The sequence below is a fragment of the Pelobates fuscus genome, chromosome 11, assembly GCF_036172605.1.
Source record: "Pelobates fuscus isolate aPelFus1 chromosome 11, aPelFus1.pri, whole genome shotgun sequence".
NCBI classification, from domain to species: domain Eukaryota; kingdom Metazoa; phylum Chordata; class Amphibia; order Anura; family Pelobatidae; genus Pelobates; species Pelobates fuscus.
The window spans coordinates 21,193,142-21,218,587 of NC_086327.1; the positions used below are offsets into that span (position 1 = coordinate 21,193,142).

At 43.6% G+C, this 25,446-nt stretch overlaps 1 protein-coding gene across 1 annotated transcript; it reads right to left on the minus strand.

Annotated features, from left to right (window-relative positions):
- Positions 1-1,834: 1,834 nt before the first annotated feature.
- On the minus strand, positions 1,835-22,890 carry LOC134577966 (phospholipase A2 inhibitor and Ly6/PLAUR domain-containing protein-like). Its single transcript, XM_063436924.1, has 5 exons — positions 22,730-22,890; positions 8,301-8,420; positions 5,581-5,727; positions 4,166-4,303; positions 1,835-2,861 (listed from the first exon to the last, which is right to left on the minus strand). The coding sequence occupies exons 1-5, from the start codon at positions 22,779-22,781 to the stop codon at positions 2,668-2,670; spliced, it is 651 nt and encodes a 216-aa protein (XP_063292994.1). The 5' UTR covers positions 22,782-22,890; the 3' UTR covers positions 1,835-2,667.
- Positions 22,891-25,446: the final 2,556 nt, after the last annotated feature.

Sequence of the window (25,446 nt, forward strand, 5' to 3'; positions counted from 1 at the left end):
TCCCATTGCACTCTTACTATCTCTCCCAGTGTATATATCTGTATCTCCAATTGCACTTTCCCTATCTTTCCCAGTGTCTCTCTGTATCTTCCATTGCACTCTCCCTATCTATCCCAGTGTCTCTCCATATCTTCCATTGCACTCTCCCTATCTATCCCAGTGTCTCTCTCTGTATCTCCCATTGCTCTTTCCCTGTGTCTCTCTGTCTCGCATTGCACTCTCCCTACCTATCCCAGTGTCTCTCCATATCTTCCATTGTACTCTCCCTATCTATCCCAGTGTCTCTCCATATCTCACATTGCACTCTCCCTCTCTTCCAGTGTCTCTCTCTCTCTATCTTCCATTGTACGCTCCCTATCTATCCCAGTGTCTCTCCATATCTCCCATTGCACTCTTACTATCTCTCCCAGTGTATATCTCTGTATCTCCAATTGCACTCTCCCTATCTATCCCAGTGTCTCTCTCTCCATATCTTCCATTGCACTCCCCCTATCTATCCCAGTGTCTCTCCATATCTTCCATTGCACTCCCCCTTTCTCTCCCAGTGTCTCTCTCTGTATCTCCCATTGCACTCTCCCTTTCTCTTCCAGTGTCTCTCTCTATCTTCCATTGCACTCTCCCTTTCTCTCCCAGTGTCTAGCGCTGTATCTCCCATTGCACTCTCCCTATCTATCCCAGTGTCTCTCTGTATCTTCCATTGTACTCTCCATATCTATCCCAGTGTCTCCCCATATCTCCCATTGCACTCTTACTATCTATCCCAGTGTCTCTCTCTCCATATCTTCCATTGCACTCTCCCTTTCTCTCCCAGTGTCTCTCTCTATCTCCCATTGCACTCTCCCTATCTCTCCCAGTGTCTCTCTATATATCTCCCATTGCACTCTCCCTATCTATCCCAGTGTCTCTCTCTGTATCTCCCATTGGACTCTACCTTTCTCTCCCAGTGTCTCTCTGTATCTTCCATTGCACTCCCCCTTTCTATCCCAGTGTCTTTCTCTGTATCTTCCATTGCACTCTCCCTATCTATCCCAGTGTCTCTCTGTATCTTCCATTGTACTCCCCCTTTCTATCCCAGTGTCTTTCTCTGTATCTCCCATTGCACTCCCCCTTTCTATCCCAGTGTCTTTCTCTGTATCTCCCATTGCACTCTCCCTTTCTCTCCCAGTGTCTCTGTATCTCCCATTGCACTCCCCCTTTCTCTCCCAGTGTCTCTCTGTATCTTCCATTGCACTCTCCCTTTCTCTCCCAGTGTCTCTCTGTATCTTCCATTGCACTCTCCCTTTCTCTCCCAGTGTCTATCGCTGTATCTCCCATTGCACTCTCCCTTTCTCTCCCAGTGTCTCTGTATCTCCCATTGCACTCCCCCTTTCTCTCCCAGTGTCTCTCTGTATCTCCCATTGTACTCTCCCTTTCTCTCCCAGTGTCTCTCTCCATATCTCCTATTGCACTCTCCCTTTCTCTCCCAGTGTCTCTCTCCATATCTCCCATTGCACTCTCCCTTTCTCTCCCAGTGTCTCTCTCTGTATCTTTCCCATTCTAACCCTCTTTTCCCCACAGTTCTCTCTGCCTCTTTCCCGTGCTCCATATCACTTCATTGAGCACCCCTCTTTATATTGCTTTGTCTGTCCTGCGCTTTAAAAAGTGAATATTTTATAGAACCATATCGATTCCTTCTCTTACCTTTGTAAATATTATTCACACACATTACAGTTACAGTGGAAAAGCCAGCTAAACAACCCAAACACACACAGGCTCAGGCACCTCCTTGCTGCTTGCAGACACAACCCCAAAAAATGCCAAACACGTCTTTTTTTTTTTTCTTTAAAAATTTTTCTTTAATTTATTAATTTAAAGTTTTGCTTCCCAACAGCGGGTGAAACCGCACCCACCACGCACACACTCACTCACACGCACGTTCATAGGAACAATGGAAAGATTACATGTATATAGAGTATAGGATCATTTTCCAAAATTGAACTAAGCACTAAGGTAAAGCTTTCTGCCAAATCCAACACAACGTAGATTTCATCTCATTTTAATAAATCTCATCCATGCCTGATTCCATGATAGAGAATGAAGTAAATACAGACTTTGGCGCTAATGCTGCAGATTTTTTTTTTTTTTAGACCCGGTTAATGTCCGCACTCGGGGGGGTCTTTATATCGTTAAGAGAAAAGGGGCAAATGTGCTGACGTACAAGTTGCCGATCAGGATAATTCTAGGTAAGGTTGTTTTTGTATAACCTTTGACCTTTTCCTACCATAGCTTATAGCAATGCTGCTTTTTTGCTGAAAGCCTTGACAGTTCTTGACATGTTGTAAGCATAACGTTAACATTGTACCACTATTAGCCATGCATTGCTTGGAACATATACTGTATATTTGATATGATTTTCCTGTGTTGTAAATGAGATATACATATATTTTTTTTCTGCTTGTCTTGTGTAGATAGGTATACATTGTTCGGCACATACATAACGAGAATGTAAATGGGTTTGCACAGTTATATAGATCTAAGTGGGTCTGCAAATATTCAGAGTATAAACATGCATTGCCTTGCTCGTATACTGTATATGGGTACACCTTGCTTTGCAATGCTCTCCAAAATCCCCCCATCCCCAAGCCTTGGAAGGATTGCCTCAATCCACACAGCCTCCACGGTAAGCTCTTAAGACAAGAGTTTGAGGAACAGGAGGCCAGACACTGCTGGGAGGAGAAGATTGGAAAGAATCGAGGAGGCACGGTTGCATTCAAACTTCATGGTTATAGCTCCTTGATCTCCGTGGTGAGAGACTGCCTTCTTTGACGCACACATATTCTCATTTGCACAACCAGCCATCGAGTGGGTGACATTCTTGTTATCTGAAAATTGATGTGAGAGAAATTAGTTGGGTTGCAGGGGAGTAAATAGACTGCCTTCCTGTCACTTTACGGGAAATGAAACGATCAAGCAAATCAAACAAATCAAAGTTAAAAATCCCTAATGCATAGATAAGTCATAAATATCAAATATACAGGAATTTTGTTTAGTAGTTGCAGTTCATGGAGATCTGAAGATGACATGGTCTGAAATTTAGCATAGATGCAAAACTAACATTTTCTAGAGGAAGACGCAAACATTTGGGTCAAAAATATATGTTTTAAATCTGCTGGTGATTTTGTCACAATAATTTATAAATTACATTTTAAAGGGACATTGTCATCTTAACACGTATTTTCCCAAATTAGTGTGAAACAAGAATGCTAATAGATTCATATTATTGTCATCTAACCAAGATTTAGCCAGTTTAGCCAAAATGATCACTTTAACACCTGTCTGTGTTAAGTATGGCGGTGGCCATTTTGGAATAACATCACATTTGTCAAACTGTGGATGACAGTGACTGATAAAAAAAAAAAAAAAAAAGCAAGGCTGCGGAGATCATGTGATGTCATCAGCCAATCAGAAACTGTGATCTGCAGAGAAACCTCAAGCTTGACACTGTGTAGGAAAATATGGTTTCATTCTCTTATGATACTTTGTGTCCAGCATGTGCCCAATTAGCTGTAAATTATTTATATTTTTTGTTTATTAAAATAAACTGCTGAATAGAATAAAAAAAGAGAATCAAGGCAAGGTACGGGTGCTCCATCACGGAGCATGGGCTAAAGCATCGTTGAAAAGGTTATTTACTAAATTAAACTTGTCGGTTGCCCACTGGGAGTTTGACAATGGCACAGATTAGACTCTTAGTTGGCCATACCAATTTATACCAGCAATGGGCAACTGTGAGTGGCTAAAAAACGCCAGCTGACACTCAGCCAATCCTTGCCACCCATTGCTGATCAGGCTAATGATTCCTCACGGTGGGTTGCGAGGACTCTCGTTTAACGTTCGAATGCACGAAGGGACTCCAAACTCTACAAACATTTCAATGAGATGAAGCGGTTACAGTGCCTAAAGCGTCTCTTTAATAATTACCTGAAGGGGACCTTTGTTATCCACCTTTTTTACAGATACTCATAATAACATTTAAGTAGTTAATCAGGAAATGTATATTTAGCTTTCTCCGGGTTTCAGGTACCTTTCTGGGGTCTTGATGTTGTTGTAATAATATATATATATATATATATATATATATTTTTTTTTTTAATAAAAAAAAATTATCCCATGTTGCAACACTCACTTTCCATCTTGGTGTAGACGTAGGTTAGACATTTGGTCTCGTCTCCCATACACTGCAGCTGCTCACTGCTCTTGCATTTGTCAGCTTTTTCATTACAGTAGGAACAGGTCAGTGATAGTTTTTCTCTCTTGTCTGGAACTAGTAAGAGAATGAGAACAGCAAGATTCTTAGAAATTAGGCACATAGCAGGGCAAGTGTCCTGAACTATACACAGAAACATCGCCGCTGGAGGCACAGAGATCCAGCTGGTCTGTCTGGTCAGGGGTTGCCCAAAAGGAAGACCCCCAGCTTTTGTAGCTCTACCACCATCATGCTTTGTTCGTCTTCAAGAGGAATTCACACTCTTGCAGAGGTTTTGGAGAGGAGGGGAGGAAGGGGTGAATATTGCAGCGGAGGTAAGTTCAAAACTTACCTCCATAGTTGCACTTCAGCAACTTGATCAGACCATTATGTCTCGGGCAACTAATGGAGAATTGCTGCACGTGTGGAAATTGCAAGTGAACTCGGCATTATCCCCAGGAGCGCCATTAATGTGTATACTCATTTAGATACAGCAAAGCTTGTAAATAAAAAAAAAAAATTATAGAAAGTAAATTAGAAAGATTTAAAATTGAAAATTGTTTAACATTTCCAGGTTATTCACTAAAGTGACAATTCACAGTGAATTTCGGACATTAGTGAATACACCTGTAAAGGTTTCTAGTCAAAAAGTAGTAGGGAGGGAGCTGGGGACTCAAGCCACATAGCTTACATAGAAGCATAGAAACATAGAATGTGACGACAGATAAGAACCGATCGGCCTATCTAGTCTGCCCAAAGTACAAAGTTCTCAAGTTTACCAAATGGTATTAAAGGGACACTATAGGCACCGTAACCACTTCAGCTCATTGAAGTAGTCTGGGTGCAGTGCCCTTTTCGTACTTAGTGCTGCAATGTAAAACATTGCAGTTCCAGAGAAACAGCAATGTTTACATTGCAGCTCTAAGTCTGCCCACAATGGCTGTCCATCAGACAGCCACTAGGGGGCGCTTCCTGTATCAAAACGGATCTTTGGTCCGGTATCTGACACTGGACATTCTCACGCTCTGCATGAGGACCTCCAGCGTCAGATTTTTCCTCATCGGAAAGCATTGATTGATGGAAGCTTTCCTATGGGGAAATCTTAATGCGAGCGCATTGGGCAGAGCCTGACCCAGCACCGAGGGACATGGATTCAGGTAAGTGACTGGATGAGTTTTAACTCTTTTAGCTCAGCGGGAGGCAGGGGTGTGTGTGAGGGAGGGGGGCACCTTAGAAACCTATAGTGCCAGGAAAACGGCTTTGTTTTCCTGGCACTATAGAATCCCTTTAACATGGGAAGCAATATACTGTATGTGCAATATAGCGATGTATGGTTTTCATGGAACAATACTCACAAGTTATGGGGTCTTGTTTGCATTCATTTGTATTGCAGCACTTGCTGGACTTAAAATAAAAGGTCTGATTGAAAGTCATACGGGACGTCTTATCACAGTCTTTAAGGTAACCACACTCCTTGGAAAATAACTTAAATTTTTCATTTTCTGTGAAGGAAAAAAAAAGAATTACAAGTCAATGTCCAGACAAATATTAATATTTTAATCTTGGTTAGACTACCTCACCAGTAAGGGTCCTTGGGCAAGACACCTATCTCAAGAAGACTTGTTATAGATAGAAACCAAAAATATCTGTCCTATTGGAGACAACTTCAACTCTTATCACGATTGGGAGGTTCTCGAGTGTCGCCAGTTGGACTACGTTTTCTTATTGAACTAAAACACCATATAATCCCACATTTAAATCAAACAAACAAAGGGATTTAACTCCTAAATGGCAGAGGATTGAGCAGTGAGGCTTCAGGGGCATGTTCTATACACCAAAACTGCTTCATTAAGCTAAAGTTGTTCAGGTGACTATAGTGTCCCTTTAAAATCTTGAAAATCACTTAAAGGAACACTCCAGACCCCTAAAGCATTTTAGCTTGCTGAAGTGCTTTATATGTAAAGAATGTGTCCTCTTCTTTTTTTTTTATTTTACTAAAAATGTGCAGGTTTCAAAAGAAATTGGCACTTTTATAATTTAACCTTGCTACGCCCAGAGCTGTCAGTCCGACAAGCAGTCCTGGCTTGCAAAGGCTGCAGACAAGGGATCTGCAGCTTCTGCAAACTATGCCCCCAATTAAAAAAATGCATAAATAAACGCATGCATGTTTTCAATGGGGGTATATCTACTAAACAGTGATTTGTATATTTTTGTGTATATATATTTTTTAGTTTTTTTGGTACTTGGGCAGTGGAGTGTCCCTCATAGGCCATGAAGATTCACTGGCAATGGTGACATTTTTGCACAAGCAAATAGCCAACTAAGAGTTAGTACCGGTAATTGAAAAGTTTTTGTACTATTTTAATCATCTACACCCAAAACGACATATGCTCACGCATGTGGCTGCTGAAGAATATGACAACCTGGTATGTGGTCACACAGAATTTGTCCATAGATGCCGAAGCGTTCTGAGTGCACCTAAGACATTATGACATAACAGTGTCGCACACATAGTTAGAGTACAGCTGATGTAAAGTAGGCTTGTTTTTATTAATTCTGCTGCATTCTTTATCCAGGTAATGAATAAAACACTCACCGTGGAGGGATAACAAAGAACTGTCACTTCTCTAGAAGTAACAATTCAGTTTTAAGAGTTTTTTTTTATGGTATTTATGGAACTTTTTCTGAACGAGATGAAGGGTAGGATTAACCTCGGTTAAAGGGAAACCGTAGGAAGAAAATTGGCCCCTATTTGCACGTAGAATGGTTTATATAGATAATCCAGTCAAAATAAATAAACAAAACATACATAGTTACATAGTTAGATAGATGAAAAGAGACTTGCGTCCATCAAGTTCAGCCTTCCTCACACCTGTTTTTTGCTGTTGATCCAAAAGGCAAAAACAAAATAAAAAACAAAATAAAAAAATACCCCAGTTTGAAGCACAATTTTGCAACAAGCTAGGACAAAAAATTCCTTATTGACCCCAGAATGGCAGTCAGATTTATCCTTGAATCAAGCAGTTATTACCCTACATTGAAAGATTATAACCTTGAATATTCTGTCTTTGCAAGTATGCATCTAGTAGCTGTTTGAACATCTGTATGGACTCTGATAAAACCACTTCTTCAGGCAGAGAATTCCACATCCTGATTGTTCTTACAGTAAAAAAACCTTTCCTTTGCCTTAGACGAACATACATACAATACACATTCCTTAGATGCACTGTAGTGGGTCTGTCTTCAGCTACAGGCAAATCCGTTCCTTAATCCCTTAAAGGATCACATTCATAACCCCTAAACTATCACCAACTAGTTCATATTTACCTTATGCTAGTAAGGAATGTCTTGTATATTTTGCATTTGTAGTTCTTCGTAGCCCTGAGTGGCACATCCCATTTTTATTAATGATTTGTAAAGGCTGATTTATTGTGACAGAATAATTCATTAATTTATCCAGCAAAATACTTGTATTTCATAAACTCTTACCCAGCACAGGTTTATAGGATTAGTATGGTACTCTACAAGGGCTGCTCAAGTCATCAAATAGCTCCCATAACATAGGGCAAGCTGTGCCGATTAGCAGAGCCGTACACCACGTGTTCAGTCCAAATTGTGCATGTCAAGTTGGACAAAACTGATCTTCCTAACCAGGAAGACAAACTGCATGGTTGTCTGATTGACAGCCGGGGGTGGGGCTACATGCTCCAAATTAAAGCGCATTAAAAAAAGTAATGAACTTTGAAAGGCTGCAGGGACAGAATACTGGCACCATAACCTTTTAAGTGACCCTTCCCATCCTAATAGTACATAGAGGTAGGGGAGGAGATTTTTTTTAGGGATTGGTTGGTGAGATAGATTAGTGGCTAGAGCTGCAGGCACGGTATCTTAATGTCGCGGTTTTGTTTCCCATATAAGGCAATACCAGTTAATGGCTGAAAGTGTGGGAGCCCTTTGGACCCAGCAAAGATTGGACGGTATTTAAGACCAATCAGTCGCTTACAAGGTTCAAACTCTTGCCCTTAATTAATAAAGTAACATGTACGTAGTAGAACAGAATAGAGAATAGACTCACGTATGTTGCTCTCTGTGTAGGTGGCGATGCATTGGTCCTGGTCTTGTTGGCAGGTTTTCTTGGATCCCATGCAGTTATTTGAAGTTGTACTGTTGCATTCAATGCAGTCCAGGGACAGAGCTGAGGAGACACAGTCTGATTCATTAAAGCTCAAACTATTGACATTCCATTTGCTAAATGTAACATTTAAAAAAAAAATTCTCTTGGATCATTGGCATATAGTAAAGAGCTACACTGACTAAAATAAGAACTGGTGAGAATTTATTGTGAATTTTTAAATTTTAGAACAAAATAATCAAACTGAAAATGTAACTGCATTGAAGAATATTTTCAATTTTGGCTATTTTGACCTAAATTAAAAATTTACATTTAATTCCTGACAATTGACATGTCAGTCAATAGCCCCATGAGTCCTCCCTTACAAGTCCTTGGTTATTTTGTAGAGTTCATTTATAGACTTGTTGAAGAAGCAAAAAGATGTATTTAAAGAGACACTATAGTCACCAAAACAACTTTAGCTTAATGAAGCAGCTTTGGTGTATAGATCATGTCCCTGCAGTCTAACTGCTCAATTCTCAGCCATTTAGGAGTTAAATCACTTTGTTTATGCAGCTCTAGCCACACCTCCATGCATGTGACTTACACTGCTTTCCTAAACACTTCCTGTAAAGAGTCATCTAATGTTTACACTTCCTTTATTTTTGCAAATTCTGTTTAATTTATAATTTCTTATCTCATGCTCTGTTAATAGCTTGCTAGACCATGCATGAGCCTCCTGTATCTAAGTAAAGTTCAATTTACAGAGCTGTAGATAAAACATTCAAAGTAAGTTACATCTGATTGAAAATTAAATCATGTGTAAGTAACAGCTAGGGCAGGTGTGACTAGGGCTGCAAAAAAACAGAAGCAGATGGCAGTGAATTGAGCAGTGAAGCTACAGAGGCATGATCCATACACAAAAACTGCTTCATTAAGCTAAAGTTATTTTGGTGACTATAGTGTCCCTTTAAGAAGTTCTCTCATCAGTCCTCAAGCATTACCTGACAATTATGTTTTAACTATGTGCCTTCTAGAAGTAAAACTAGTTAATTTCTCATTCCTACACTATATGTTGTCCGTGAGGTTTATTTACATACCTCCCAACAGTCCTGGATCTGGCGGGACACTTTCAGGGTCCTGTCGAGCTGTCCCAGGTTGGTTCTATGGCGTCCTGAATCCTTTGAGAATGCCAGCCCCTTTTCCATGCAGAGACATCTACTTTGGACTTCACCATTGACACAAGTATGTCACTAATGCGCCTCTCTTGGTTGTCCATGTTGGAAGTAATAGATTTTTTATGTGATGATGTACCCATAAATAGCATAGAAACCACAAGATTCAGTAGTAGACATACTTCACCCAGACTAGTAACAGTTATATCATGAGCCTCTCATTGTGGTCTGTGGGAGCTCTCTTCTTATCCCGTAAATGCTTTTTTATTATGGGATATGTAGTTTATTACCCAGTTCCAGTACTGTTATGGGCATTATCGAATATGACAAGTTTTTACAATGAACCAGCTGCGGTTACCATACCACTTATCTCATACAGCATGCAACCTATCAGATGGATCAGACACATAAAATATGTAAATATTGATCCACTGGAATGGAACAGGCTGTACAAATTGCTGCAGCTATAATTCACTGTCAGCCAGGAGACTGGGTCAGGGTACTCTCTGAGACACCATAACCCTTGTAAAAATTCAGGGTTGTTATGGTGCTTAACCCCTTAAGGACACATGACGTGTGTGACACGTCATTATTCCATTTTATTCCAGAAGTTTGGTCCTTAAGGGGTTAAAGTGACCCCCCTCATTGCAAACACTATCAATGTCACAGCAAGCAGAATCCACTATATACATGCAGGGCCGGTGCAAGGATTTTTGCCGCCCTAGGCAAAAGTAAAGTTTGCCGCCCCCCTCCCCCCCCATGTGACATCACAATGCCCCACCCTTATGATCTGCCATGTTAACTAACGCCAGTGCTGCAGTGCCGCCGTGGGGCAGGCTATAGACACCAGAACCACTACATTAAGCTGCAGTGGTTCTGGGGACTATAGTGTTTCTTTAATGTGAGGTAAATTAGAGATTAGTGCCATGAATAATATACTAGATTGCCTACTTACAACCAGATGAGGATGATGACGGGCTCTAGCTGCAGTCTGGCTCCACTGGTCTGGTGTAGAACAGGATCTCTGGAGGCTGTTTGTAACTGTGGTCACAAAAATCAATGTTCTGGGAGAACAGGAAGCAGATCCTTTTTTTGGGGGCCCTTTACACAGCTCAAGGCCTGGGCTCCAGGGTCCACCTTCATGTTCCACCAATGATTTTGTTCACAGGGGGTGGAGTGTGTAGGGGATGTCCTGATATGTGTGTAAGGAATGCATTGTGTGAATCTGTGTTTGTATGTGTAAGGGCTGCAAGGCGTGTTTCTGTGTATGCACGGGATGCAGTGTGTGCGTCTGTAAGGGGTGCATTGAGTGTGTGTAAGGAATGCATTGTGTGTTTCTGTGTGTGTAAGGGTTGCATGATTGTGTGTGTGTGTGTGTGTGTGATGGATGTCAATCTCTTTCTCCCCCTCCCTCCCTTGTCACTCTCTTTCTCCCCCCTCCCTCCCTCCCTCCCTTGTCACTCTCTTTCTCCTCCCCCCTCCCTTGTCACTCTCTTTCCCCTCTCCCTCCCTCCCTTGTCACTCTCTTTCCCCCCTCCCTCCCTTGTCACTCTCTTTCCCCCCTCCCTCCCTCCCTTGTCACTCTCTTTCCCCCCTCCCTCCCTCCCTTGTCACTCTCTTCCCCCCTCCCTCCCTTGTCACTCTCTTCCCCCTCCCTCCCTCGTCACTCTCTTTCTCCCTCCCTCCCTCCCCACTCTCTTTCTCCCCCCTCCCCACTCTCTTTCTCCCCCCTCCCCACTCTCTTTCTCCCCCCTCCCCACTCTCTTTCTCCCCCTCCCTCCCTTGTCACTCACTTTCTCCCCCTCCCTCCCCACTCTCTTTCTCCCCCTCCCTCCCTTGTCACTCTCTTTCCCCCCTCCCTCCCTTGTCACTCTCTTTCTCCCCCCTTGTCACTCTCTTTCCCCCCTCCCGCCCTTGTCACTCTCTTTCTCCCCCCTTGTCACTCTCTTTCCCCCCTCCCTCCCTCCCTTGTCACTCTCTTTCCCCCCTCCCTCCCTCCCTCCCCACTCTCTTTCTCCCCCCTCCCCACTCTCTTTCTCCCCCTCCCTCCCTTGTCACTCACTTTCTCCCCCTCCCTCCCCACTCTCTTTCTCCCCCTCCCTCCCTTGTCACTCACTTTCTCCCCCCTCCCTCCCCACTCTCTTTCTCCCCCTCCCTCCCTTGTAACTTACTTTCTCCCCCTCCCTCCCTACTCTCTTTCTCCCCCCTCCCTCCCTACTCTCTTTCTCCCCATTCCCTCCCTCCCTCCCTCCCCACTCTCTTTTCCCCCCTTCCTCCCTCCTCACTCTCTTTCTCCCCCTTCCCTCCCCACTCTTTTTTGTCTGCTAAAATATCTGAGAATCTTGTATGAAAACATTATTATGCATAAAAAAATACGTGCGAACGAAGAGCTTCAATTGGCTGGTGGTGTTCTGGATGCTTCAAGAATTATGTGTGTTCTTGCTCTTTAATTGTTATCTGTGTCATAACTGGGAAATACCAGTCCAGTGGGAGAAACACAAAATTGAAACTGGGACATTTATTACAGGTTTCCAGGACACGACTGTGAAAAGTGGGGCAGTTCAACAACATTTAGCAAATCTGTACCATTGTTTTTTTTTTATTTTTTTTAGAAGCATTTCCTACGTGATGTCCTGGACGTATTGTGGGAATAGTCTTTTTAGTAGGCCTCCCATTTGTCCCAATTTATTATTGGGACAGTCTCAATTTTGGGGTCCTGTTCCGCTGTTTTGACTTTGTTCCCTGGTGCCCTGCTTTTGGGGACACCAGGGAACTGTCCCTAACAAGGATAATTAGACAGGCTCGCTCCATACTAAGGGAATTGGGACTCTGCCCTTGGTAAGTAAATAATGAAGGGAGTACTTGATTGGCATGGCAGCATTTCTGGGTGGGTCCAACCAGCGATGTTATTCTCATCACTGGCCCTCTCCTCTCCACTTTTACCCGTCCCATTGGTGTTCCTTACAGGCGCCAAAGATGGGAGGTTTGTTTGTACCTAGCCAGGACTTTACGGCTAACGTGGAGTCTCCATGTTTTACATTCTTTCTCCTCCTCTCCAAGTATTACATTCCTTGCGTACAGACTTAGATATGTGTATATGTACACGTCAAGTTAGAAGAATGGAAATGCTTCCTAAACTGATAAAAGTTACCCTGGGACTCCGCTTACTAATCTTTTAATTCATGTTTTTGTGAATGGTTAGTAAATTTGACTGATTGTGCATGGCTGTAGCCCAGAGTTCTTCACAGAATGTTGCTACAGGAGGTTGAATTTGCTGCAAATTCACATTATCTGCAGTTGAAAAATTCAGCTGCATCCATAAAGTAGGCCAAAGCTTTCAGCAAATCCTGGCACCTCCATGATGTTCAATTGGAGGGCTTATAATATCCATTAAACCTAGGCCTGGTGCTAGACTATTGTGTGCCCTAGGCAAGACCTATTTGCACCCCCCCCCCCAAAATACCTAACAACTTTGCCAACTTTGTGTATCTTTATGTCCCCACAGACCCTCTATGTGTCTCTTTGTCCCCCCCAGCCATCTGTCTCCCCAGCCCCTTTGTGTGTCTCTTTGTCCCACCAGCCCCTCTGTGTGCCTTCTTGTCCCAGCAGCCCCTCCGTGTGTCTCTTTGTCCCACCAGCCCCTCTGTGTGTCTCTTTGTCCTTCCCCCAGCCCATCTGAAGGCCTCTTGTGACCTTCTACCCTTCTACCTTCTTTGTCCCCCTAGTCCCTCTCTGTGTCTCTTTGTCCCCCCCTGAGCCCTATGTGTGCCCCTTTGTATCCCTCATGCCTCTGAGTGCCTCTGTATGTCCTTTTGCATCCCCATCCCTCTGAGTTTCTCTTTGTCCCCCCTCTGCCCTCTGTGTGTCCCTTTGTTCCCCCAAGCACTCTGAGTGTTTCTTTGTTCCACCCAGCATCTCTGCGTGTCTTTACCCCCTCAGCCCTCTGCGTGTCCCTTTGTATCCCCATCCCTCTCTGTGTCTTTTTGTCCCTCCTCAACCATCTGTATGTCCCTTTGTATCCCCCAGCCCTCCGAGTGCCTCTTTGTTTCCCTCAGCCCTTTGTGTATGTATTTGTCCCCCCAGCCCCTGTGTGTCTATTTGACCACCCAACTCTCTGTGTTTATTTTTGTCCCCTCGCCTTTGTGGTGTCTTTCCCCTTCTGCAGTGGTAACCTATCTCCATATAGCTTGGGCAAGCGGACTGAGGTGGAGGATCTTCTGTATCCTCGACTCGGTCTGACAGGAAATGCCCACTGGGAGCACCAGGTAGAGGGTATAGAAGATCCTCCACCGCTCTGCCATGCTACATGCAGAGACCGAAGACTGAACCCACCCAGCCGGTGCGCCCTAGGGGGCTGTCTAGTTCACCTAGTAGCACCAGACCTACATCAGCCTAGTTGTCACAAAGAGGTTTAAGGAATATTTAATTCAGTTCTGAATACAGTTTAATTAGTGCAAAGAAACTGAGGACTAAACGGTTAGAAATAGCAGCTGTGTTCAGATCAAAACTGGTGGCTACTATCATCATTTTCATAAATGTAAGAATTAGAAAAATCCTGTAACATGACAAGAAGATGGGGACGCATGGAATCTGTCTGAGACATGAATCCACTCATAACCTACGCAAGCAGCACCGAGTGTCCCTTTAGGAATAACAACACAACATAAAATGACACATTCAACATTCTAGCATTCGCTGCAGATCCCAAGGAATTTCAGATTCTTCTTCTGCCCACACACAACACACCAGCCTTCCCACACATGCATAACCTGCCCATACACATAACAAATTGCCATGCCACACACAGGGAGAGCCACCCTACAAAGGCAAACACAACAACATCATAATGACAGCCTCAACACACACAATGCACACACTTTGCCAACACACCACAAAAAACAGTATACTGAGTGTAATAAATACAATATATCGTCACAATCGTGGATACAATTCTGTTTCCTCACAATTGCATTTTCTCTCCACAATCTTTTGACTCAGTGGACAATTCCACTCTACACCAATGATGTGCATTCAGGAGAGACAGAGCCTCACCTGTCAATAAAGGAAAAATAATCATCCCTATAGCGTAGCATCAAATCCACCGACAAGCTCAGCCTCCTCATAATAGACAAAGTGGGAGCCTGTTTAAATAGTAAGAGGCACACGCTGCACCCAGCTTTTGCAGTCAGAATAGCGGGCGCTATGCTGATTACGCCAGCTCTCAGAAAATGAATCAGGTTGCACAGAGTGGAGGCTGAGCTCGTCATTGCCTCACTGTGCTGTTTGAAGGACGGTAGGCCAATAGAAAAGTACCACTGGTCCAAGCTGTCCAATAGAAACACTGCAGGGAAGCAGCTATGAGGGAGCCTAAATAACAAGGGGGATGGACTGATTGCCTCCCGCAGCCTCCACCCATTGGTGGCGGGAGCGAGCCCTAAATAATAAGGGGGGTGGACCTACAGCACTCCCCTTAGCCTTCACCCATTGGCGGTGGATGTGGGTCCTAAATAATAAGGGGGTGTACCTATTGAGGAACCCTGTGGATTTTATGGCCTTAATTTTATATTTTTAGACACGATTTTCAAATGATTTAACATTTTTACATTTTTCTGATATATTGATATATTTTTTTAATTTTAAATATTTTGAAAAAATCTTTTAAAAAATGTGTCCAGAAATATTAAATCATTTGAAAAGTGTATATAAAACTCTAAAATCGAGGGCTATATTGCCTGCGAATTACACTATTACATCAAAAGTGCTAGGTGGCGCTAAAACCCAGTGAGTGAGCTCTTAAACTCTAAGTTCAGCACATATCATTCATGGAGTGGTGCTGGGTGAAAATCACTTCTAAATAAATTATCTGTAGTTCCTGCGTTCATTAAAGTAAACGGACACTCTGATGTTGTCGGGGCAGATTTTTCAAATGTAATCTTCATGCAACATTAATTAATACAGCTTTGAAATATATGTCCCAGTGTTCCAGTTTCGGAGATGGTTCCAACTTGGGACTTCTGTTTAATGAGCACTGTCCTAAATGAATTCATTCTATGTCTTCTAATACTTTTAAAGGTTTTGGCATGACTAGTCTGTGTACATACATCTAGTAGATGGGCAAAAAGATGTCACTTTGAATTTAGAATGTAGATGCACCTTGTGGGAACCTTCGAAAATTGAAGGTCTTGAAGAAAGCATCGTCTCCAAATGCTGCCAGCCCGCGAGCTAGGTTATCAGCCAAATGTCCCACATTGTCCTAAAAAGGAGTCAGGATCTCTGCACCAAAACCACTTCAAGTTGAAATGATTTTGGTGCTTAAAGTGTCCCTTTAAGCCTGTGAAAGGTATACTTTTTTGGGATGTCTTTTCATCCATTTTCTCTGCTTTAACCATTTTGGTAACACCTCAGAAAACAGGTGGCCTTCACATCATACTCTGCCAGGAATACATTTCCACAGACAGCAAGGGGTTAAAATTAGAAATTCTCATTTTGCTTTTATTTATAAATAACTAAAACCTCTGCTGCATTATGATGTGATGGTACAATTATATTTAATTATACTTTAGCCACTTTAATGTATTTTGTGAATAAATGATAATTATTGATTGATTAATGGCTTCCTCATTTTGAGCATTAGAACATAAAAGACCAATGATAGTCAACATGACGTAAATATCCAGTCGAATTAGCAGGACCACGAGTCTCTAGAGCTGTTTAGGGTTAGTAAGTTGGATATGAAACCAGATTGCGATGATTTTATGGATTTTAGGTTATCACTGTCTTCAATGAGAGAGCTAATCATATCCCATAACCCTCTGGCAAGGACAGATTTAACGGATATGTAATAGATGTGTAATTTAAAATTGGCAGACACGTCATTCAAGTAATAACAAGAATGAAACTTAATATATTGCACTGTGAGATGTTTTTGTTTGGCCGAATCGATTTGTCAGAAAAAAAATAAGAAATAATAATAATTTGTTGGTCGATTCTGGATCTAACCTCACTTATTTAATGCACAAAACTGTGAAATGTGTCAAATAAAAATAATAAATAATAATAAATAAAAATGTTATTCATCGTTCAAGATCTCATTTGCAGGAAATCCCTAGGACTTGCAGCTTCTGCAGTGAAGTTTTGTCAGAAAATAGAACCACGCCCATCTTCTTCACTTAGGGAGCCGAGAGCAAATCTCTGCCTAATAAACTATGATAATGAACTGCTTCTATCGCCTACTCATAGCCTAATTCATGTTTACTTTATGAGCAGAGCACGGCCCAGGCTCCTCCGTATGAATCTGGTTATAACCAAAATGTGTTAATATCTATTTAGAATTATTTCTTTCAATCCAGAGACCACAGACTGGGCCTGCGAAGATGTGAAGCCTGTGTGGATTTAAGTTCATGAGGCGCGTTGGTCACAGAGTGCTAAATCTCAGCAGGGAGTGGGTGTGGAGGAGATATCTAAAGACATGTACATCATGTTTCAATTAATTTTACCCAAATAGAAAAAAAAAAACATGAACGAAAAAAAGCAGTCTCAAAAAGTCTCAATTTAATACTGTTCGATAGGCATTTCAAATTTTTTTTTTCTAAATATTAAAACATCAGAAAAATAATCACATATAAAAAAAAAAAACAATCAATATAACAAAAATATAAAAGTATTAGAAAATTTAAAGAAACATTATAGGGTCAGGAACACAAACATGTATTCCTGACCCTCTAGTGTTATAACCACTATTTAGGTGCCCGATCCCTAACTTCCCCCTGCCACCCTCCCCCTTAGTCCATTTAAATACAGATTAAACACTTGTTTTTCCCAGAGCAGCACAGGTATGCTGGCTCTGGCTCCGCCCAGCCTCCTTGGCTCAGACCAGAATTGACCATTTCAGACGATCCAATGTTTTCCCATGGGATCAGCATCTCCTCATTAAGATACATTGAATCAATACACCTCTATGGGGAATGTTCAGTGTCTCCATGCAGAGTGTGGAGAGGCTGAACATCAGTGCTGCATGTTGTGCAGCACTGACCCAGGAAGCACCTCTAGTGGCCGTCTGAGCGACTGCCCCTGGAGATGTCCCTAGGCTGAAATGTAAACACTAAAACATTAGAATGCCTGCAGGAACAGGCCATAGACACCAAAACAACTTCATTAAGCTGTAGTTCTTCTGGTAACTTTAGTGTCCCTTTAAATATTCTTATAATATTAAATTACTTTAAAAATGAATCCAAAAATATTAAATCATTTGAAAAGTGTATCCAACAATAATAAATCAAGACCAAAGTTTGAGAACAGTGTTCTGTAATATCGATGGCATCTGCCAGGCTAGTCCACCTTACCCGTCGCTCTGTATCAGCTGCCCCTCTCTGTGAGTCTCTTCACGGGCTCCCTGTCCACAGCAGAATTACCCTTACTAACGTTGCACCCCCCCCAGCTGTCCTTATTAAATCAACAAATATAGTCCTGCCGGCCCCTACGTTTTAACAACGATCTGCTCATTGCATCTTCTGTTATTACCTCTTCCCATGCAAGGCTACAGGGCTTCTCTTGTGCGGCACCAACCTTCTAGAATGCACTTCCCCGCGCTGTCAGACTTTTTCCCCTAGTTGGTCCTAATTTAAACACTCCCCAAATACATTATTGTTCAGAGAAGCATACCACTCATCCCCATAACTAATGCACTCTACTTACCAAATAATTGCCCTCACCCCACTCTGTATAAACATCATTCTCACCCTTGCAGTCCCTACCTACTGTTTCTCACCCCTCCTATCCATCTGAGGCCGTCTTTAACACGGGGCAAACGGGGCAGTTGCCTCGGGCCCTTTTACTTCTAGGGGGCCCAAGGCAGCTGCCCTATGGGCCCCGCTGCCCTCAACAACTTTCTCCCCCCCCCCCCCCACCCATGGGTCTCCGGTGCATCCTGGATATGCACACTAAGGAGGCCCACCGGTTGGCCCATGCACTAAGGGCCACCCAGTGGGTGTTTGTAAGCAGGGGCCTGGTTGCGCTGTGGCCCCTTAAAAAACACGACCCGGCCACTTTGCTTTTTGTCAGCATGGGAAGAAGTGACTGCCGTGAGTCACTTCCTCCCAGAGAGAGCCGCGCAGGAGAGACCACACCAGGGAAACAGAGAGGAGGGGGGCTAGTCTGGATTGCCAGTCTGCAACCCCCAACAGCCTCAGCCACCAATCTGGACACCAGGGAAGCAATCCTTCAAGGTAGGAAATGGGGAGTAGATTTAAAAGTGTGAATGTGTCAGTAGCTGTGTATGTCTGTGTGTCTCAGTATGTCTGAGAGTCCATGTGTGTGTCAGTAGGTTGTCTGTCAGTAAATGTGTGTGTCTGTGTGTGTCCCTGTATGCCTGTCAATAGGCATGTCCGTTTGTCTGTCAGTGTATGTCTTTGTGTGTGTATGTCTGTCAGTGTGTGTCTGTGTGTCAGTATGTCTGTCAGGGTATGTGTCTGTGTGTGTGTCAGTATGCCTGTCAGTGCGTTTGTGTCTGGGTGTGTCAGTATGTCTGTCTGTGTCAGCATGTCTGTCAGTATATATGTGTGTGTGTGTGTCAGTATGCCTGTCTGTGTATATGTCTGTGTAAGTATGTATGTGAAAGGTGTGATTGCATGCCAGGGAGTAGGGGAGTGTCCAGGGGGGCCAAGAAAATGCTTTGCCCAGGGTCCTAGTGATATTAAAGACGTCCCTGTATCCATCTATGATATTCCCACGGGATAGGTCCCTCATCTCCTCCTGTATTTATTTGTCAATGTTGTATTGTCTATTAGTTATATTGTACTGTGTCTTTTTACATGTACCAATTGTAACCATGGACAGCGCTACGCAATGCGATGTCGTTTTATAAATAAATAATAATAATAACTTATGTTAGAGCCAATGTATAAATATTGTATACATGTCTGTGCAAGGAATTTATTGTAAAGAACTATTTTGTGTTTATTTGCCAAGACAGAATTGTAGTAAATTGTAATTCAAAGTGGAAAAATAGTCCGGCTCAGTCCATAGCGGAAATAAATAGTTTTTCCAAATGAACTGGTACTACCTAAATTTTTCTAATTCTTTGTTTAGTGAATAAACCCATAAGCACTCTAAACACAAAACAAGGAGCTGTGGTGAACTGAAAACTGAATTTATAAAGGGAGGCAATAATACCCAGCTCTGAAATCTAGCAGATTCTTTTTTTAAATCTAAATTTAGCGAAAATGGTGTTCAATTCCTCACAACTGACTTTTTTTGCCAATAAAAACCCATCTGGTTTCTGCCCTGTCTAAAACAGATTTAATAAAAAAAACTAAAATAAATAATTACATTTGCTTAAGTAAGGCGTTCATTCACTTCTAAACCAATATTTGTGGAGAATTGACAAAGGAATTGTGTCCTGTGGGTAGGAGAATTGCACCGTGGGAGATATTTTATTTCAATTTCAACTAATCTGGCCTACACTTAGCAGGTCCAGTGTCAGTACAGCGTATTCCCATATTAGATAATACACTGCCAAATAAAAGGAAAACTGCGAGCACCATAACCACTACAGTTGTGTGGGAGGGATTGGAGTGGTGATCCCTCAAAGTTGGTAGTCGTTACTTCTGTAACTAACTTGAAAATTGTTCGCTAGATAGTCATAGATCAATATGATTAAAAAGGAAGCATCATTAGCATGTCCTACGATGTATATTAAATGAACAAGCACCATAGTCTCTTGAGCCCGATGTAGTGGTTATGGAACCAGAAGAGCCTTTGTGCCTTCCTAGGGTATGTAGTCATACTTTTTAAGAACAGTTTGACAACTTTCCTGTGGGTACCCGCCAATGCCTTCTCTATACCTGGAAGCTCCTCTACTGAGCTAAGCCCCGCAGTACAGGGAGGTGCTCATTGGCTGACACTCAGCCAAAAATCTAGCCCTACACAGCAAGGCTTAGCTTAATGGAATTAATGGTAGCTTTTGGCAGGAGTTACTGGCACCGAGGCACCGTCCAGCGAACCCAAGGTCAGTTGTCAAACCAAACCATTCTTAAATAAAACTCACCCTGGAACGCACTGTAGTGGTTATGGTGCGTGGTGTGCATGCTATAGGCGTTCCTTTTGAATCATATTGATCTATCACTATCCTGAAAATTATTTCAAAAGATGTGCAGAAACAACAGACAACAGGTATCACCACCCACCCCAATCACTCTCAGAGAGCTTTACAATGATTATTGAAGTCGTCTGTAAGTTGCAAATGTGTGTTTGTTACAGCCACCAAAGTGAGTCCAGGTTAGCTGTTGGTAGTTGTAAAAAAAAAAAAAAAGGCACATTTGCAACCTTAAGAATACTTTGGTATTAATTTGCAAAGCAAAACCCAAGAAAGTTATGGTGAGGAAAAAATGGGATTGAAAACCTCTTCCACCCGAAGTCAGTGAATAATCAATACATTGTTAAACACAGATGTGCACACCAGTCAAGCCATAATACTTGCTTTTCCCACAGAAATCTCAGATTTGCAGTGATGTTACTACTGCAAAGGATTCTGGGTGGGCATTTGCAAATTAGTTCAGCAAAGAATCACATTTATGTCCTTCTTATTCCATTTTAAACACGGATTCCTTGATATTTATTTTATAGTTAACCATGAAACTGTGACAGACCTGCTGTGGACTGCCACTCTCATGACTTCAGCCAACCCCTCCGGGTACTCATGGAGCACGACAGGCCTCTTGGAGGTTGGCCAAGACTTTGGGCCGGTGAAAAATCACGAAAATTAGTCTGTGCAAGCTACACATGTAGAGGTGGCCTGTACTGAGAATCTGTCTTTATCTTACATCTTGCTAAACGGACATTTAAATTTTTATTGAGCTTTGGGTGGGGTTTGCGTCTACCTCGGTTGACTGTGAGTTCAATGAGACCACAGAAAAATATGGTTAATGAAGAAATAATAAAAAAATAAATCACAATCTGAAAACTCTAGATTAACTGTTGATAATTGGATTTGGTTCAGGAAGTCAATTAGCCGGCATGATTCACAAGAGGCTGTTTTCCTATCTGCTGCAAAGTGTGGGTCTCATTTTGCCAACGGATATTTCACTAATGGGTATGATGTCATCCAATTTTCTTTTTTGGGCACGAACTGCATTAGATGCTGTGTCTTACCTGCAATCTTCAGGGACGGGTTTTTTTGTCTGACTTGCAGTCTGTAAGACGTGTCCTCTCTTACAATCTACATCTGGAATACTTCGGACACCCATGATGTCCAACATTTTCACCACTTTTACTATAAACCTTTTTCAGGAGAAATACGTGCAGTGTAGTCTAGAAATCAGGGGGTCCAGGTTTGTGCAACCCAGGTCTAGATAACTTCTATGCTTATTCCTTCTTAAGATGTTCCAAAAACATATAATTTGCGTGTTCTCAAGAATGGAAGTCATTAGTGATTTTTTTTTTTTTTTTAACTAACTAATGAATGGATTGATCCAACTGCGGACATGTTAAAAAGATTCAAAAATCCTTTGTTGTTCAGGAAATCGGAGCACAGACTTAAAACCGGTGCTTTAACAGAAACCTAGAGATTAGGTGGAGAGAGGGTTACAGTCGAATGCTATTTTCCTCTAAATTTTGGTGCAATCACTAGTTTAAGGTCTTAAGTTGCTGTGCTCAGTATTTTCACAGTCCGTCATCATGCAATGTCACTTGTTCCATATTTCCCAATCAGATGTGTAACGTACACCCTATTGCTTTGGTGTCTTAGCCTCCTTACTGTCAGAATGGAGATACTAAGAGCTCTTCGATGTGCGTCACAGCCAGACATTTTCCAGACACACACACACAATACCTGCTCATTCTCTCTCTCCCACACACACATAGAAAACCTGTTCATTCACACACGCACACTCAGAACTGCCCACCCGAAACTTGCAAACACAAACATAATATGCAGGTATTCCTATAAATATTTATTCCTGTATACTAGCTGCATCAAGTTATCGACCCACACAAACACACAGAAATCCACAAAGCAGAAGAAAACATTCTAGGAGAAACAAAGCCAATGAACCTGTAAAAATAAATAGGCATGCAAATTGTAGGTAATTAAATAAGACGCGGGCTAGATGCACACAAAGAGTCTGCTCTAAAGAGGAATACACGGCAGACAGTACGAGCATACAGGCTGGCTTGTTCACTACTTGGCTGATTGGAATTCTAGACACATTTATGCTTCCTCACCTTCCCCCATTACGGCAGCCAGCAGCCACAGCACAGCTACCGAAGAGCCCATGGTGCAGCGTTCAAAGAGATGTGGGTGCTGGAAGTATGGTCCTGATCATCACATCCTCAGGGTGTGGCATTTTATACGCAGGACGGATGGGGGGAGAGGGGAAGGATTTGGAGAAGACAGAAAGGGTGGGAGCAGACCAATGAGAGCCGGACCAGGGAAAGAACTGTGCGTCATTTTAGAAAATGCTAAATGTTAATAGCAGAATCATTGGCCTACACCCTTTCACAGTCAGAGACCTGAGGAAGGCCAAGGGAGCAATTAAAGCCCCCACTGCCAGACATCATTGCCCCCTCCTCATCACAAGAGGGGATCATTGGACCCCGCTGCCAGATATTATCATCGCCTTCTCCTCATCAGGGGATTAGCTAGACCCTCACTGCCAGACATCATCATTGCCCCCTCTTCATCACACCAGGGGATCAGCTAGACCCCCACTGCCAGACATCATCATTGCCCTCTATTCATCACACCAGGGGATCAGCTAGACCCCCACTGCCAGACATCATGATTGCCCCTATTCATCACACCAGGGGATCAGCTAGACCCCCACTGCCAGACATCATCATTGCCCTCTATTCATCACACCAGGGGATCAGCTAGATCCCCACTGCCAGACATCATCATTGCCCCCTATTCATCACACCAGGGGATCAGCTAGACCCCCACTGCCAGATATCATCATCGCCCCCGTCTGCATCACACCAGGGGATCAGCTAGACCCCCACTGCCAGACATCATCATTGCCCCCCTATTCATCACACCAGGGGATCAGCTAGACCCCCACTGCCAGACATCATCATTGCCCCCTATTCATCACACCAGGGGATCAGCTAGACCCCCACTGCCAGACATCATCATTGCCCTCTATTCATCACACCAGGAGATCAGCTAGACCCCCACTGCCAGACATCATCATTGCCCCCTATTCATCACACCAGGGTATCAGCTATACCCCCACTGCCAGACATCATCATTGCCCCCTATTCATTACACCAGGGGATCAGCTAGACCCCCACTGCCAGATATCATCATCGCCCCCGTCTGCATCACACCAGGGGATCAGCTAGACCCCCACTGACAGATATAATCATTGCCCCCCTCTTCATCACACCAGGGGATCAGCTAGACCCCCACTGCCAGATATCATCATCGCCCCCCTCTTCATCACACCAGGGGATCAGCTAGACCCCCACTGCCAGACATCATCATTGCCCCTATTCATCACACCAGGGGATCAGCTAGACCCCCACTGCCAGACATCATCATTGCCCCTATTCATCACACCATGGGATCAGCTAGACCCCCACTGCCAGACATCATCATTGCCCCTATTCATCACACCAGGGGATCAGCTAGACCCCCACTGCCAGATATCATCATCGCCCCCGTCTGCATCACACCAGGGGATCAGCTAGACCCCCACTGCCAGACATCATCATTGCCCCCCTATTCATCACACCAGGGGATCAGCTAGACCCCCACTGCCAGACATCATCATTGCCCCCTATTCATCACACCAGGGGATCAGCTAGACCCCCACTGCCAGACATCATCATTGCCCTCTATTCATCACACCAGGAGATCAGCTAGACCCCCACTGCCAGACATCATCATTGCCCCCTATTCATCACACCAGGGGATCAGCTATACCCCCACTGCCAGACATCATCATTGCCCCCTATTCATTACACCAGGGGATCAGCTAGACCCCCACTGCCAGATATCATCATCGCCCCCGTCTGCATCACACCAGGGGATCAGCTAGACCCCCACTGCCAGATATCATCATCGCCCCCGTCTGCATCACACCAGGAGATCAGCTAGACCCCCACTGCCAGATATCATCATTGCCCCCCTATTCATCACACCAGGGGATCAGCTAGACCCCCACTGCCAGATATCATCATCGCCCCCCTCTTCATCACACCAGGGGATCAGCTAGACCCCCACTGCCAGACATCATCATTGCCCCTATTCATCACACCAGGGGATCAGCTAGACCCCCACTGCCAGACATCATCATTGCCCCTATTCATCACACCAGGGGATCAGCTAGACCCCCACTGCCAGACATCATCATCGCCCCCGTCTGCATCACACCAGGGGATCAGCTAGACCCCCACTGCCAGATATCATCATCGACCCCCTCTGCATCCCACCAGGGGATCATTGGACCACCACTGCCAGACATCGCTATCTCTCCATCATCACATCAGAGTATCAGCTACACTCCCACTGCCAGACATCATTGCCCCCTTCTCATCACAAGAGGGGATCATAGGACCCCCGCTGCCAGATATCATCGCCTTCTCCTCATCAGGGGATTAGCTAGACCCTCACTGCCAGATATCATCGCCCCCCTCTTCATCACACCAGGGGATCAGCTAGACCCCCACTGCCAGACATCATCATTGCCCCATATTCATCACACAAGGGGATCAGCTAGACCCCCACTGCCAGATATCATCATTGCCCCCTCTTTATCACACCAGGGGATCAGCTAGGCCCCCACTGCCAGACATCATCATCGCCCCCTCTTCATCACACCAGCCAGGGGATCAGCTAGACCCCCACTTCCAGACATCTTCATCGTCTTCTCCTCATCAGGGGATCAGCTAGACCCCCACTGCCAGACATCATCATCATCGCACCCCCCCCCCCTCAT

Excerpts from the sequence above, each read along its gene's own strand:
- LOC134577966 (XM_063436924.1), bottom strand. The coding sequence starts at position 22,781 with ATGGGCTCTTCGGTAGCTGTGCTGTGGCTGCTGGCTGCCGTAATGGGG. Across the intron at positions 8,421-22,729 it reads GGCTGCCGTAATGGGGGAAG|CTCTGTCCCTGGACTGCATT; the intron begins GTGAGGAAGCAT and ends GTGTCTCCTCAG. Across the intron at positions 2,862-4,165 it reads CGTCTACACCAAGATGGAAA|ATAACAAGAATGTCACCCAC; the intron begins GTGAGTGTTGCA and ends ATCAATTTTCAG.